The sequence below is a fragment of the Punica granatum genome, chromosome 5, assembly GCF_007655135.1.
Source record: "Punica granatum isolate Tunisia-2019 chromosome 5, ASM765513v2, whole genome shotgun sequence".
NCBI classification, from domain to species: domain Eukaryota; kingdom Viridiplantae; phylum Streptophyta; class Magnoliopsida; order Myrtales; family Lythraceae; genus Punica; species Punica granatum.
This window is the reverse complement of record NC_045131.1, coordinates 641,328-653,436: the sequence shown is the minus strand read 5'-3', so window position 1 is coordinate 653,436 and position 12,109 is coordinate 641,328. Positions and strand designations below refer to the sequence as shown.

Sequence of the window (12,109 nt, the reverse complement as noted above, 5' to 3'; positions counted from 1 at the left end):
TTAATATTGAAATTGACCAAAGTGATCGGCTATATGCTATTAGGCAACGACGAGATTATTCATAGGTGGACGATTCTCCTCTAGGCAGTTGGCATTCATAATTAAACTTGCGTATGAAATTTCCAAATTCGAGTGGTTCAGGAACTTCTATTTATATGCTCCAGTAATTGTCACTGTCCGATGATACTAACATTTTTAGAAAACACGAGTGTCCAAGGCATGACGAACAAACCAACTCGATACTTTTTTAATTACTTTATGGTTTTCTAATCCAAATCATTAAATTTTATTTTCTCCACATACACATCTCATGATGTATCATTCCACGTGAAAAACATTAAATTTTAAATTTTATCTTGTCAATATTTGATCACCTGAAATTATCTTGTCAACCAATTAAATTTTACTAGATTTATACCCGACTTATAATATTAGCTTCTCGGCCAAGAGTTTTACTTGTACACTCTCGAGATTTTATGTTAATTCCATCGCGTTGGACATGTCGTAGTTATGAATGGATGGACTAGGAATGTTATGATCATGGTACGAAAATCAAACTTCAATGCAGTAGGCCCACTTTGAATGAGCACGTTATTTTTTAGGGAAAAAAGCGTGATTTCAAAGGAAGAACATATTTGTTTTTGGTATCAACTACCAATTTTCCAACCAAGCAAACAAGCCTTGTCCTTGATAGTTGCTGTGCGTTTGACAAGAATCTTAATAGGATCAAAAAAAGGGGAAAATTAAAATAAAAATAAAAATCCAAAAGTCTCCATCCCGCCGTACTGCATGAATGCAGGTATATGCCAAATCCGTATAGCTCCCGGTATTTAGGAGCGGTTGTTTTCCAATTAATACCGCTTTCCCAAAACCGGGACTGGTTTCCTCAACCTAAATATATTCTAGTATATTTTCCTCCGCGTTATTTTTTCTTTTTTGTTTGAAAATTTCGCCTAATTATTATTTGTACTGGATAATTTTGATAATTAACAAAATACAAATAATAAACAAATAAATAAATAGAAGAGGCGCCCATGGTCCACGAGCAAAACCGGAAATATGGATGGTGGGATTGTGTTGTGAGGGTCAAGTGGAGAGCGGTTTTTTCGGGGTGGACCCAACCCGGTTCCCAGAAACCGGGAGAAAAAGTTTGGGGTGGGGGGGGGGGGGGGGGGGGGCGCTGTACTTCTGTATTTATGATGGTGACAACTTGATACAGTGCTCCCGGTGTTTGGTGCACCCAGAAATTTAAAAAGAGAGGAAGGGTGGGGCCCACTTATGCTGAAGATTCCTACGATTGGGTGCATGCTGATGAATCTGATGATTCTGGGCAGAGGTCGATGTCCACGTAGGATGCGGCAATTGGGAAACACGACACAACCTCCGAGCTAAGCTGAGCTGAAGGGAAATGACAGGACTGGAGAGGAGAGCCTCGGCCCACGTGGCCTGGGTCTGTCTTCACGTGCTGTTTCTCCTCTGCATGCCCGCCACCTTTGCCTCGTCGTCCGACTGTGTCTCTCCCGTCCCTCGCCCATCTTTTTCTTCTCATTCTATTTCTAATTTTCCCTTTTCTTTTTTTGGGCCATTCTTCTGTAACTTTGTTGCGTTGTTCATTCTTTTTAAATTTACTGTGGAAAAGGCTTGTCGGGGCTTTGCTTTTAGGACCTTTCTTATTTATCATTATAAAAAGAGGAAATATTTTTTGAATTGGAAAAAAGGTTTATAGATATTATATAATGAAATAAAAATTTTAATGACCATTAAAAAGATACGTGTAGTATTACTAAATATTAAATCTTGATTATAAGTGCACTACATACGAGGAAAATTCTTTAAAGAAGATGATAATTAAATTAATTTATATCGTTCGAAAAATAAATAAAATTGTCATATAGGGTTCTCTCGACGGTTTTAGATAAAAAAATAAAATTAATGGTAGCTTTGTGTGTGCACGGTGACTGCTTAAACACATCGATGATGGTTCAATTAGTTGTTGGGACATTAACATATATGCTGGTATTAATGGGAAAAAAATATAAAAAAAAAAGAAAGGAAAGGAAAGGAGCCATATGTTACTCGGATACATACAAATTATGATGCAGCGATTATTCTTTTTTTCAGTAAGTAAGCTAACAGGGCCAAATACCTAGAGAAAATTAAACAGGACAGAGACGGGGTGTACCGATTATTCTACGTGGATGTATCAAACCCTCAAATCAAATCAATGATAAAACTTTGGTCAGTACTAGCGCGTCGCACGCACACATATATGTGTATATATGTATTATCAAATAGATAATAGATAAAGACTAGTTTTTCGCATCAAAGCAATAGTGATTCGTGCTTTATATAATAATATCCTGTTTACCTCCGATAATGGATCTGCGAGGGCTCCTCGAAAGTCTTTTCTGATCCTTTTTTAACTGGCTTGATTGTATTGCATTATATGTGTATGCTTAATAATAATAATAATAATAAAGCAAAAGGCAGAATTAATCGGCCGACAATATGTACAATTAATTTGGCTGTGTCGGCTGGGAATAATTTGTACAATATTTCGCCACCTTTTATTTATCAAGGACGACGTAATTAATTAATTTGTACACATTGCTTCAACGAGAGAAAAGAATCTTTCCCCGGTTCTGGACTTTGAAAATGCTTTCACGTATTCATCTACATATGTATCGATAATAAAATAGTGGCAAAAAATAAAATAGCTAATAGAATAAAATACTATATATTGTCCCCTAGTTCATATATTTACCCAAGTAATTGATTCCCACTGAATCAAAAGTTCTGGTGAGGGATTCTTTCACAAATAGCACATATACACGTATGGCGGCAATTCAGTTTTCTCCCTAATCGATTCAAAAAATAGATAATAAGGCCATTCGCGTATTCTTCTTCTTTTTTAATTATTTTTCAAATATAATAGGAAACTTTCATTTTGAAAACTTCCAGTACTTGTATATTACAAATAAGGGCATTGTTCGGTTTTTAATTTGGAGTTTTTCAAAATGAAATATTAAAGGCTAATCTATTGTCTACATAGATATCCTACTGGTCATGATCGAATCTAATTGCGGTTGCAAATAGGGTTTAATAATCCAAAACAATGGGCGTTAAGAAATCGATGTAATTGAAATCTAGGCATATAGGGTTATAGGGCGGCATTATTCTATTCACCAACTTGGCTGAACTATAGCTAAGGGGGATGAACCGCAACTAATCTTAATTGATCGGGTATATTATTATATATAATTGTTAACAATCACATGCTGGACTTAAGGAAGTTAGTGCGAAAACAACATATATAGCATTTTCAGCAAAAAAATAAAATAAAATATAGCATTAACAATATGGTGTTCTCATTAGCCAATGAGGAAAAACCGACTCTAGCTTGGAGAAAACTGCATCTGAAATTCTACCTCAAGAGCAAGCGATATTCGGGTATGCCGAGGGATATTCAAACACAGTGAAATTTAAGATTTCATGAACAATCAATAGAAACGCAAAAAAAAAATAAAATTAAAAATCGCTTCGACAAGTATTATAACAAGGGTATAGAGCGCAAATTGTTTAATTACCGAGAATTAGTCTTTATATACATACTGATGATTTATTTCCGAAACAAAGGGCAGAGTCAACTTTAGATAATTACTAGAGGTCGGACCAAAAAGATATCAGAATTAGCAAAAAGAAAGTGGGCAAATAACTTAACAAAATGGTGAACTTCCAATGTCCGCCAAAGAGAATAATTTCTCTTCCAACTTCTCTGCGGCCCCTGATTCTTGTTTTTTTTTAATAGACACCCAACTGCTCGGGCAATCTATTGGGCCCTGCACATTCACATTGACTGGTGTAAATTATTAATATTTTAATCGGGCATCTTAATTACCCTCGCAAACTAGCATGCAAATTGCCAAATCTCATTTTAATTTTCAATTAGAACATATTCAAGACCTTAAAGCAGATATATTTATTATCGTAACTACATCTACATAACATGTATGTAACATATGTTAGCTACTGTGGTTTATTCCACTCATTCAGAATTTCCCCGTTTCCAATTCGAATTCATAGTATGTTCGAGCTCGGTTATATTTTTTCTCTCTCTCTTTTTTTTTTTTTTTTCCTTTTCTCTGAGGGGTAGATATTGATATCAATTAATCTTGAAGAATATTATCCGTTTTCTTGACCTGAGCAAAAGTGCAAGTTGGTGGAGAGTCCCATCCACAGTTGGGGGCCCTTCCGGCTTCGTCGCTGGTTATTTGAGGAGGAGGTTGGCCGCGAGGAATTTGGAGGACTGTTTGCAACTTTGCATATTGCAACTCATCCTTTTCCGGTCGCTGGTTATTTAAGATAATAATCTTATTCAACCCAACTCAACTCTATTCTTCGCTAAATTTAACAACACAATAATTATTTTATATCTTTTTCTTTAATTTAATATTAATTTCCATCACATACTTTTTCTAACCATTTTTATAATTAATTTTTCAATACTAAATTTTCCATCTACTTTCACATCTATAAATACATAATAATTTTTTAATCTACTTTCACATTTATATATACATACATATATTCTCACACATCAATATATTTATTAACATTTCAATTATTGCACAAGATTAAGTCTAGTTGAATTATTATTCAACTTGAAAACCAAACACATGCTTAATCTCCTATTTTGGATTATTTTATTCATCTTTTTCATGGGCACCTATAAATAACACATCCACACACACACATATATTAGGTGCAGTCTGGCCTATTGCGTGGATAACTGAAAATTCTCGCAAAATTTAATTTCATTTGACATTTTATGGAGAATTTTTTTTATTTAAAGAGATAATTTTTATATCGCAAGGCTATTTAAATAAATAAATGTGTATATTCATAAATTGGTATTTTTTTCCACTATAATGTATATTCGTATATTTAAAACTTTTTTAAAAAAAATTGCATAATTTTTCGAACAATTAAAAAAACAATCAATCGTCAGTTGAGATGAGATTTTCAAAAAGACAGTATTGTGGCACTTTCTCAAATCGATCTTCGACTTTATATATTATAACGGATTGATGCGCATATTTTATTTCCACTACACTAGTTGGTTTGTTATGCTATGTATTTGATCATCTAGGTAAAATCCAAATGTACAACTTTGTTTATTTGCATGAAGTGAGTGAAGAAATTCTTGAAATTCCAAAATAGAAAAAAAAATAGAGAGATCTTTTTTTTTTCTCTATTCCGATGACCAATTTCTATAGGAGAGACTTATACTCAATTAGAAAAGAGGGGCGGATAAGGTTATCGTGTTGCGAAAGTTTATCGTGTTTGTAGAGTTTCGCTAGGAAAGAAAAGGGCACACTCATTTTCTTTAAATGTTAGCTTGGCGTTGTTAATTGCAATAATAGAGATCTCTTTGGCTATCTCTTTGTTTGTCCATTTCCTATGTCCTGCAAGTTGAGTAAAAATAGGCCCTAGCTAGGATTCGTTTATTGTCTAAATTAAAAGAGGAGAAAACTCATTTGTACAAACCGACATTGTAATTATTAACCCAAAATTGTGTCGAGCTGAATAAATTTTTCTTGGGATGAGAAGGGAAAAGGTAATAGTTAAATTATTCTAGTCCAGCTTGTTTTGTAAAACTGAGTTGATGCTGCATTGTACTAACAGAGTTGTGGTTATTTGGCCCTCTAGCATATGGGAAGGTCAAGACTCAAGAGGCCATTTTTTGACCTCCAATAGACCTAATGAGAGAATGCGCACGGTCCCCAGCATCTTCTCCCGCCTCGTTGAGCCTATCGACCCAAATTGATGCAATTGAAAAGCCTCTCGATACGTATGTGAATTTTGGCCCCATACAAGTGATATTCGGCCCGTAACATAATAGAAGTCCTAATCAGATTGTGTGTGCTTATGAAGAAATATGGGTCCATGATCAAGGCCCAAATGATTGTCATCTACCCTACATACACCATCATCTTCATTCTTGATATATATATATATATATATAGAAATTATAAGGTAACTCTTAAAAAACACTCTTACACATTTACAACTCTTCTTACTTGGGCGGTGGAAAGGGCTCTCGAGCAACAATCCGAGAGCCCTTCTTGTAGGTACGGGCCGGCTGTTGGAGTCGGAAGGAGCGACCTGAAGATTTTTTCCGCATCACCTCTAATATTAATGCTAGGCCATCCCCACGTTACGAGCAGTATTTACAATTTTATTTTAATATTAATACTTACCGAATATTTTCTCATAATTCACATGCAGAGTAGAACGGTCTTGGTTAGATTTTTCTTTTGTGATTTTATAATCAGGACAGAGGTATAGTTCTATTGCTAATTAGTTATTGACCAGCGTGATGATATGTCGGCCTTGAATTTACGGTGAAATGAAGGTGCCATCTTCCTATCAATTCATGGCATGCCAAGACAGACAGCTACCTCATCCCCGCTCCAAGCTGAAGGCCGGGCTATCCTCCTCGCCATCTCTATAGCACTCGAGGAAGTATGGTCGAAGATTTGGCTGAAATTGGACTCTCTTTGATCGTTCTATCCCTTGAGATATTAATTAGGAACTTAAGTCTTAGATATCTCGCTCCCTTCTCGGTAGAATTGTGGATTGGGAACCGCTATGCCCACGACTTATGCCAACTCGGGCTTAACTCAAAACTTTTGATTTTCTTCGGTTGTATGCAGGTTATCCTTGCTTGGATAGTCAAACCTTTTCCTTTTAATGTATATTCATATTCGTATTATTTATATATATAAAGAAAAACAAAAAGAAAGTAATAAACATATATCCGCGTCGATTGGTTGTTATTTGGAAATGATTCCACCGAGATTAGTAGAACGGAATCAGGCCCATATTTGATATGGGCCCAATTCTTTTGTGGTATATAAACTCGAAAGCCTGAGCTGGACGACACCTTCCCTTCCTTCCTTTCTTTCTTTCTTTCTTCGTTCAACGTGCTGCTTGAAACTAATCCACTGATCAGATATCGACTTGACTCCAGTTGTAAAAATCTCGAGGGTGTTTTTGCTGGGGACAGTTATTGGGGATCCCTGTACATTACCTCATTCTAGTTTATTCTGACCCGATCCTCCTACATATTATCTCATTCTAAGGTCATTCTGATTCCTTACCCGGGTTGTGGGGGAGGTCAAATGCACCCCATAGTTCGTTTCGTATAGGCAACTATTTTCTGCGGTCACGGTAACACAAATCAAATGCAATATGGATTTTGATCCTGTGCCTATGGTGTCCACCAACCCGACCCAGTTTGCCGCATGAACTAGGAGAAACAAACCATCATCAAATATAGCCAAAAAAATTCAGAGAGGGAGCAAAAGGCAATGCCGAATATTACAAAAATACTGGATTAGGTATTAGCAGAGTACATTTACAGTGTGGCCCGTCCAATTTGTAGACTATACACACAAACTTCCTAGTGGGCAATTCTCCTACTAAATAATCATTCTCTCAACTCCTCCCATTGTTACAAAAAGGGAATTCTAGAAACAGACTCAGATATTTCTACAACGAATGATTTGCTCCCTCCTTGTCGAATCAAACATTACTTACAACGATAAAACTAGAAGTGTAACAAATCGATAACAAGACTACAACACCCCCGTATATACATATTACTAACAATAGAATTCTCTTACCCAATATATCGGAATGCCCGTCGTCTCTGTTCTACTCTTCTCATGCTTGAATTTATGAGGGGATCGAGCTCCAGCCCATATATTTACAGTTCCTTTTGTGATAGAGCTTCTTCTTCTAAGCAAAGGCAGGGATGCTGGAATTTTGGCCATCCCTATTAAGACAATCAAAACCTTCTATCCTAACAGTAGCAGGTTTAAGCCCAAACTTCATCCTCACACACCCTTTTCGGGCAGATGATGAAGGAGAAGGCAAACCTGAAGGCAAAAAATTAGTTGGCAGTGCCATAACCGGATTGATCCTCTCATCCCTGAATCGAGGATCTTGAGCTAATGGGTTATCAGCCCTGCTCGGAGGAGATCCACTGAAAAATGCTGCTGCTGAAGCAGGCTGCTGTTCAACTTCAAAATCCTCCTGTAAAATAAAGATCACATTCAACGAAGTGAATGGGTAAATCCATATCCTAATCATCAATCAAGAACAAAAAGAAAACCACAAGTACACCTTCCAAAATTAAAATTTGACAGCATAAGATAGGTCAAATGAGTTAGGAAACATATGAAGCAAGCATAGATATACCTCTGTAAGGAAGAGGTCGAGATGCGGTGCCCCTGCTCTTGACTCACAGACCTCAGGCCGATGACTGACCATGAAAAACGGCACCAATGTTAAGAGTTGGAACATTGGAAAAATCAGCAACGAGAACGATCAAAATTAAAGTGAAAGTTACCTCACTTGAAGCGTCAAAAGGTCACTGGACAAAGGCCCGAGTCGGCGAGGCTTGGGGCAAACAACCGCACCTATTCTGTCGGAGATGGAAGTGAAGCCCCTCATCTCTTCAAGAGCGGCAGCAAAGGCGTTCTGATCTACACCTCTAAAGTGATCCATCGCCAGATCAATGAAGTTCTGGAGAAGAACGCCTACCAATACGAATAGATCACAATAAGTTCAAGCGATAGATGGAGTCAAAGCAATCAGATCGAACATCCAGACCAAGTTCAATCAGATCATGGACTGGAGACAGACAAGGTAATTCGAAGACTGAAGCAGAAGATCGGTCGAGTTTACTTCGATTCAGCAGAAGCTGACGGCCTATCAGTTTTTCGTCAACGTCTAAAGAACAAAAAAAAAGAAAAGAAAAAAAGCTGCTTAACGGCCTGAGAATTCCCCACTATTATTCCCTTCAACTAGAAACCGAACAGAAAACACATATAATCTTATATAAGCTATGCGTTTACGATGCGATCTAGCAGATCGGAGCTTAGACCAGACAAGAAAACAGAAATCCACCTCCGCCTCGTCCCGGTGGACCAGACCAGACCAGATCAGATCAAATATGAAAGGAACACGAACAACATATATCTAATTATAGAGACCTTCCAGGCCGGGTTTGAATTGATTGAGATTAAACTGACGCATTTGCAACTGAACAAGAAGTAAACATAATAAGGGGAAATTAAATTGGAAGAAAAGAAACAGCTAGCTCAAAATAAATACACGGCAAACTTAGTGGAATGGAAACCGCCATTTTTCAACAGATCCAGCAGAGAGAGAGAGAGAGGACCTGAAGCCGTAATCGGCAACGGATCCACAAAAAGCTGACAGAGGTGTCTATAAGCTCAGGAAGAGTGATTACCTTGAAAGGGGGAATTCCTCAGAAGGAGTAGAGAGGCGAGGCGAGGCGAGGCGGGCGAGGGATGGAAAAGAGTGCGCCACGAGGGAAGGTTCAAGGAAGGTCGCTGCTCCATATAAATAATAACACAGCGAAAATGAAAAGTGGTGGTCTCTGTTGGTGCATCTGCTTCTGCCTGCCCGTTGAACGGGCAAAAGCTACGTCGTCGTTTTCTCCCATTTTTCCCCATCCATACATACTTGCATCGTACATGAACAAATTAACTCGATATTAACGTGTATATATAACTTATGCTTTTGTCAATATATTTATTTCCTGGGCAAATTTGTTTTTACATTCAAATGAAAATAATAATAATAATAATAATAAGTTAAATTAAATATATATACATATATTGTGGGGGAATTGATTGGCTTGTGGGATTAGGTTATATATATACACACACAAATACGATACGATGTGGAGAGGAGAGGGCGGCACATTTTTTTTTTTTTGGTGAATCCCTTCACGACGCGCGGCACATTGACTTTGACCAGAGCATCAATGTCATGCCTATGCTGCCTTCGAGAAGAGAAGACACGCTGACCCATTCCCGCACATGCCTTAATTCTTCTTTTCTCAAAGCTGCCTGGCCTGGCAGTGGCTTCCACCCATGATATAATATAATATAATATAATATAATATAATATAATATAATATAATATAATATTTATTAAAAACTTTGACTTCCCCCCCTGGAATTGATATTCCGGTCTGCCGTCCTTCTTGTAAATTGACATCTCCCTCAATCTAATCATATGCAGAATTACTTATCTATCCTTTATTTGGCATTTGCATTGAATTTTAACCCAATTCTGTTTTAACTTTGAATATACATAAATTAATTGAATTGTAATAATTATATTGTTGAATTATAAGATAAAGTATGAAAAAATAATAAATAGTTGAAAGAAAGTAATAATTATATTGTTAAATTATGTAAGAAATAATGAATAGTCGAAAAAATTTTGTATTAAAAATTCAATTGAATTGTTAAAAATTTGAAGAAAAATGAAAAAGTAACGGTGCGTTTGGTTTCAGAGTTAAAGTAACTTTGATTTTGATTGTGAAAAATGACAAAATGTTGTGTAATGTGTTGAGTTAAAGTTAAAGTTAAAATTTTTGACTTAGGAAATGTGTATTTTTGTTGTGTGATGGGTTGAGTTAAAGTTAAAATTAAATTTTTTGTAATTTTAACCTTGAAAACAAACGGGCCATAATAATTTTATTATTGAATTGAAAGCATGTGGAGTTAAGTGGAATAGAGTTAAAAATAAGTTGTAAAACCAAATAAAGTGCTAATATCTTTTTTTATATACTATTATTTAAGTGAAAATTCGATTTTTTTATCCTATTTATATAGAATGTACTTGAAAATTTAACGGTATCTCTTACTCTTAGTTTAAGGATAATATAACTTAACATAAAAGAGATAAGTTGAATGAAAATATTATTGACTTAATATTATTCATTGTTTTCTCTTTTATCCCAGGAGTCAACCCCTCTTTATTTTACTCTCTCATTTCAGCCTCCGGATTTGCATATTTTATTCACATTATTTTTGTTTCTTTTTTAAATTATATCTCCAATTCTTACTCTTTTTTGTTCTTATTCTTCATTTTTTTTCTTTCTTTTTCAAATGAATATGTCTATAAGTGTATCGAAAAAGGAAATTATATTCTTAGTATTATTTATATATAAATATAAACGGAAAATCACTAAAATAAAAATGAAATAAATAAAAAATATCCATCATTGAGAAGAAATCAAAGGAGTAGGAGGACAGACATTTCATTTGTACTAATAATGTCACTACAAAACGGGGCAAAATTGACGTGCAAGGCTTTCTCTCCCACACCCACACTGACAGAGGCAATGGATAGAGCCCATCCTTCCCTCACCTCAGCCTCACGCTCACTTGCGGGATGCTTTCTTTCTCCTTCAGTTGTTTAGTTTCGTTGTATGATCTTGGGTGAATGGACGGACGGTGATTGGGACTCGATTCGATTCCCGTTGTCATGCTTAGTGGATACATCCCACCCACCTCCGTAGTAATAAAAGGAAAAACGTGCATCGCATTTTTTTATCGGGCTTCATTCATTCGTTCATGAGAAAGTTTTGCATATGTGATTTTTATGGCTCATATACGGAGTCGGTATGAAATAATCTTCACTTTGGAGAGCAAATCAGTAAAGAGGTCCGGGAAGTAGTTTGGTAACCTCATCAAAAAGAAATACGGAACGAATCTTGTTTGTCGATAGGATCCTACCTCTCCACTCATGCAAGAGATATTTAGGTAGGTTTCGTTCGAAGTAACAAATTTTGAGTGAGGGTATGTAAGGTTGTGTTTAGTTTTAGATTTGAGTTGAATTGAGTTTTGATTTTAATTAGTTTGTAATAATTGTGTTGTTAAATTATGAGAAAAAATATGAGAAAGTAACGAATAATTGAGAGAAAGTAATTATTGTACTGTTAAATTGTGGAAAAAGTAATTAATAGTTGAGAGAAAGTAATGATTGTATTGTTGAATTGTGAAAAAAGTAATGAATAGTTTAGAGAATTTAATATTAAAAATTGAATTGAATGGTTAACAAAATTGAAGAAAAAATGGAAAAGTAATAGTTGTGTTGTTGAATTGAAGATAAGTGGTGTTAAGTGGAGTAGAGTTGAAAATTTTTTTGAAACCAAACACACCATAAATGTTGTGTTTAGTTTTAGAGCTGAGTTGAGTTGAGTTTTAGTTTTAATTGG

General features: G+C 35.7%; 1 protein-coding gene across 2 annotated transcripts; it reads right to left on the bottom strand.

Moving 5' to 3' along the window:
- Positions 1-7,366: 7,366 nt before the first annotated feature.
- Positions 7,367-9,577, bottom strand: LOC116209540. Of its 2 annotated transcripts, none has more exons than XM_031543196.1 (4): positions 9,323-9,577; positions 8,417-8,606; positions 8,266-8,329; positions 7,367-8,100 (listed from the first exon to the last, which is right to left on the bottom strand). In XM_031543196.1, exons 1-4 carry the CDS (start codon positions 9,546-9,548, stop codon positions 7,804-7,806), a joined length of 777 nt encoding a protein of 258 aa, XP_031399056.1. In that variant the 5' UTR covers positions 9,549-9,577; the 3' UTR covers positions 7,367-7,803. The 2 variants fall into 2 exon arrangements, with proteins under 2 accessions (XP_031399056.1, XP_031399057.1); XM_031543197.1 differs by having other exon boundaries at positions 9,251-9,338.
- Positions 9,578-12,109: the final 2,532 nt, after the last annotated feature.